A 4,590-nucleotide genomic window follows, 5' to 3' on the forward strand; every position below is an offset into this window, starting at 1 on the left:
GAGGCGACAGTTTAAAAATCTAGGGCTTCTGGTTTAACTAAAACAAACCAGAATTTAATTAAACCAAAAATTAATTAAAACCAACTTTTTGGTTTAGTTAATACATCACAAAATTATAATCCCTGAACATGGATGTTACATTTCCTGCAATCAAAAACCGAGATGAGTAGACTCTACAACGTGGTTATCGTGAAGAGTTACATGGGCGGTTTTGATAGAAGCAAATTCTTCTTCTATTGTGGTGAATTTTGCAGCTAGACCGGTAATAGTGGCGATTAAAATAATATGTAGTATAAATTCAATGAAAAGAAAGAAAATTTAAATAAAAGTAAAAGAAAATTTGTTTTGCTTTATTTTATATGTAACTGTTCCGAATATAATTACAATCCAACACCAATACTCTTAATAGAGCAATGACAAAGAAATGATTGACATTCATCAATAACCCGTTTTCTTTTCAAACAATTATGTGCACATTCTTGACAGAAACCAATTACGATTTGAACAACCTAAGCACCAAGATGTTCATCTGATGAAAGTTCATCTATTTTAAAATTAATTACGTTTCTTCCAAATACGTTTTTGCCTTAATATTTAATGTACTTATATTATTTTCAAAATATAATTTATGTTATAAATTTAGTATTTTACAAGAATGAAAACAAATTAATATAGTATCATCGGTAAGAAAGATTAAACTTACATGATAAAACAAGCATTAGAAGAGTTGAAAACAAGACACTTTTTTTCATTTTATGTAATGGAGTTCAAAAAAAGATAGTTGAATTTCTTTTGCCAATATTTTGAACGTTTGTTGTGTAGTTCTGAAAATAACATAATATCATATTTATATCTGATTTTACTTACGTTACATCTGAGTTAATATGTTAAATAACGTTTTGCTATAAATGAAGGTTAAAAAGACTATTTAAATTAAATTATAGTTTCGTTTGAACTTATTCGTATGCATTTATTATAAATATTAATTATTTCATATTTTTTTTTGTCAACCAAACATTAATTAGAAAAGAACTCCAAGGTTGGTAGCCCAAACGGGAGGATAAAAGTTTACAAAGAAAATTGCTGAAATTAAAGATCTAGACGAGCGAGCTAGACAATCTACCTTCAAATTTGCCAAGCGAGGAATCTTGGACAATGAGTAGTGAGGGAAGGCGGTCTGAAGCAGGTGGAAATCGTCCAGAATAGTAGAAAAAGCAGACCAGTCCTCAGGAGAGTGAATCATCGCTACTAGTTCTGCACAATTCGTCTCGTAGCGCTAGTCTGCAATGAGACACTCCATGGCCCAAAGCAGTGCTTCCAACTCTGCGTGGAGCGGGGAAGACATCTTGCACCCATCAATAAACTCTGAGCATCAGTATTACTACACCACCAACCTAAACCGGAATTGGGATCAGATGCTTTCCAGGAGCCATCAATTTGACAACACGGACCCTGGACTGGGTTCACTGAGAGAACTAAAGAATCTGAAGGGACAGAGCTTTCTGAAGAAACCACTGCCTGAGACTGGGCATCCTCCCATGCTAGTTTTTCACTTGCTGCCTGATAAATCACCTCAACTAGTGTGAGCTTTTTATTTCTATTCTTCCAAATCGACCATAATTTCCAAGGTAACTGATGAAGAGAATCTTGATCGCCTGAAAGAGAGGAATCTCTCCAATAGATAAAATCAAGATTCAACAACACATAACCATAATGATAACCTCCTGGAGAATCCTGAATCGGAGACAAACCCCAAATTTGACACGAGAGAGGACACTCAAAAAGAGCATGATTAATTGTCACACACGCTAAAGCACATTTTTTACACCTGGTATTTGAAACAACCCAACCCATTTATTTGTTTAATATAATAATAAACTAGTGCTCTCATACTCACTAACAACCTAAACCCAATCAAACAACAGTGGATAACATAAAACGATATTATTAAACCAATAACCAATAACCAATTCCTCACAAACAGTAATAATTAAACAAATAGAGTCATAAAACGTCAAACTAGCAACCTAGCAACATTCTAACGACTCGACTCTAGCAACCTAATAGAAGCCAGACAACACATCAAAAAGCCACTAGAACATCTTTCTCTTCATCACCTTGATTCCACAGTCACACTTTGCCTTTTCTTGCACCACAACACATATGAGATACGTGAGTATTATCTTAAATACTCCGTGAGGCGATCCTCTCATCTACTGGGCTATACACACAAGCGAAAAGCCAATCACAAACAATATACAAAACAAGCAAACTAGACAATACGTAACTCTGCGACCTTGCGTCGACCCACGCACGTCTTGTGTCGACCGATCCACTCCTTACATCGATCGATGCATCGTCCATCATGCCCATTGAATTCCTAACTGGATCGACCGATGCAGTCGCATGAAGCAATGCCGAATGCGAGCTCCTCCGTCTCCTCTTGGCTCCCAATACACCAAAGTCGACCTTCAAATGCCACAAAACTCACAAGAAATCGAACAAGACAATAAAAACCAAAAATCATAGAAAACAACCATCAATTCACTTAGATCAGCCATGATCACGCACTCACCTTTGAGAATGATGAAAACTCGATTTAAACTCACGAAAAAGTCTCCTAGCAAGCTCCTACCATGATCCTAGCCACAAATCTCCACTCCACAGGAACTGATCTTGCAAACAATGGCAAAACTCGTCGAGCTTCCCTTTAAATACCCGACTATAGGGTTTTCCCAAACCAAAACACAACAAAACGAGCATTTAACTTAAATCGTCCCTTAGAAACCGACCTTGCATCGATCGATGCACCTACTACATCGATCGATGCACAACCCGAACCAGAATTTCGAACAACCATCAGCCAAGGACTCTCGAACAACCCACCAATATAGATACATCCTCGAGTCTTGAACAACCATCAACCAAGGACTCTCCTGCAACCGTCCCCACTGCCCACACTTCCTTCGACCAATCTACGAAGGTCACTGCCAGGTGATAGACTTACGCTCCAGGTATTATTTGCTCTCGACTTTTGGGCTTTCCTTTACTCATAGGTCGCAACTTTGAGTTTTTTCTTGGCTCCTCATCAGGCCTTAGCCTGTATGCCATAATATTGGCTTCTCATCGGGCCTAAGTTTGCATGTCATGATATATAAAGGAAGTCCAACATTCGTCTCTCGGGTTGCCACCCTACTGCCCGCCACTGGATTGTCATCTGAAGTTGATATATCAGCCATACTCTCAAGCCACAAAGTCTTATAATATGATGGTACTAGTAGAACTAAAGTTTCCCAAGAGTCGTTCAGGACCAACTGTCCTTAGAGCATACAATTCTGAATACGTCTAGGTCCTATCTCCTAACCAAGTCTCCCTCCCGTGGCTCCCGTAAAACATCACGATGTCATACGAATCACATATTCCTTCGCTGGAATAACTCATGACCACACAAAGATCATCAAAATGCCACAAGGGCCGCCAATAAGACCAACAAATGTCCTAAACAGGATCGCCAAAAATGCCGACAATGTCTAAACAGACCGCCACCAAGGCCAAACAAATATCCTAAACAAGACCGTCACAGAAGCCAAACAATTGTCCTAACAAGGACCTCCACCAAGGCCACACATCCCGAAGGACCTTCATGAAAACCACTCGTCCCGAAGGACCGTCACGAAGACCACTCATCCTGAAGGACCGTCACAAAGACCACTCGTCCCGAAGGACCATCACAAAGACCATACATCCCGAAGGACCGTCACGAAGACCACACATCCCAAAGGATTGCCTAAACAGGCCACACGTCCCGAAGGACCGTCACGAAGAACATACATCCTGAAGGACCGCCTAAACAAGAAACATTGGCTAAACAGCCCGCCACAAAGGCCACATAATTGGCAAAATAGCCTCCCACAAAGGCCACACAATATCTCGAAAGAACGCCACACACGGGCCACAAAATGACTCAACAGTCCGCCATGAAGGCCACACAAGCCCCACCAAGGCTCTCAACCACTAAAAATGGACAAATTTTAACTCACATAAAAACTTTCCATCTTTAACACTTTTTCACTTTTGGAAACTTTCCACATTTAGAAACTTCCACTTCAAGTTATTTTCAACTTTTATTACAAGCGTCACGACATCTCGTATCCCAAACACCACCTTAGCTTGGTACTTAGTCGCACATGTGCCACCTGGGCCTGTTAATGAGTGACAACTTGGAGGCATACAAGGACGAAATGGTTCACTTCCTCGCCATGCTAAGGCTGTACTATTACGAAGAACACCCGAGGCTACTACCCGATGGAAGGATCAGGTTCATCGCTTTCTTGGCACGCAACAAGGAGTATGAGCTCACCTTCAAGGAGATGGAAGCAATGTACGACTTCAGAACTGGTCCATGGGGAAGCCATGGACGTTGACAAGCAAGAGATGAGGTTCATATTGCTGACGATAGGCGACAAGCTCCAAATCTGCTCAGATTAGGAGCCCCGTTCTTAGGTATTTCCACAAATCCCTAGCTTGTACCGTCTTTGTGGGAAGGAATCGGAGAATGTGAATGATCATGAGTTGCAACTGTTAGACATA

The 4,590-nt window shown here is 40.3% G+C and overlaps 1 protein-coding gene and 1 pseudogene across 1 annotated transcript; both read right to left on the minus strand.

The window, feature by feature from the left end:
• Positions 1 to 380: 380 nt before the first annotated feature.
• LOC104728656 (defensin-like protein 222 pseudogene) lies at positions 381 to 752 on the minus strand (annotated as a pseudogene).
• Positions 753 to 1,248: 496 nt separating this feature from the next.
• On the minus strand, positions 1,249 to 1,854 carry LOC147934948 (uncharacterized). Its single transcript, XM_087472855.1, has one exon. It carries the CDS (start codon positions 1,852 to 1,854, stop codon positions 1,249 to 1,251), a length of 606 nt encoding a protein of 201 aa, XP_087328981.1.
• Positions 1,855 to 4,590: the final 2,736 nt, after the last annotated feature.

This window comes from Camelina sativa, chromosome 11, assembly GCF_030686135.1.
Source record: "Camelina sativa cultivar CO46 ecotype springtype chromosome 11, ASM3068613v1".
NCBI classification, from domain to species: domain Eukaryota; kingdom Viridiplantae; phylum Streptophyta; class Magnoliopsida; order Brassicales; family Brassicaceae; genus Camelina; species Camelina sativa.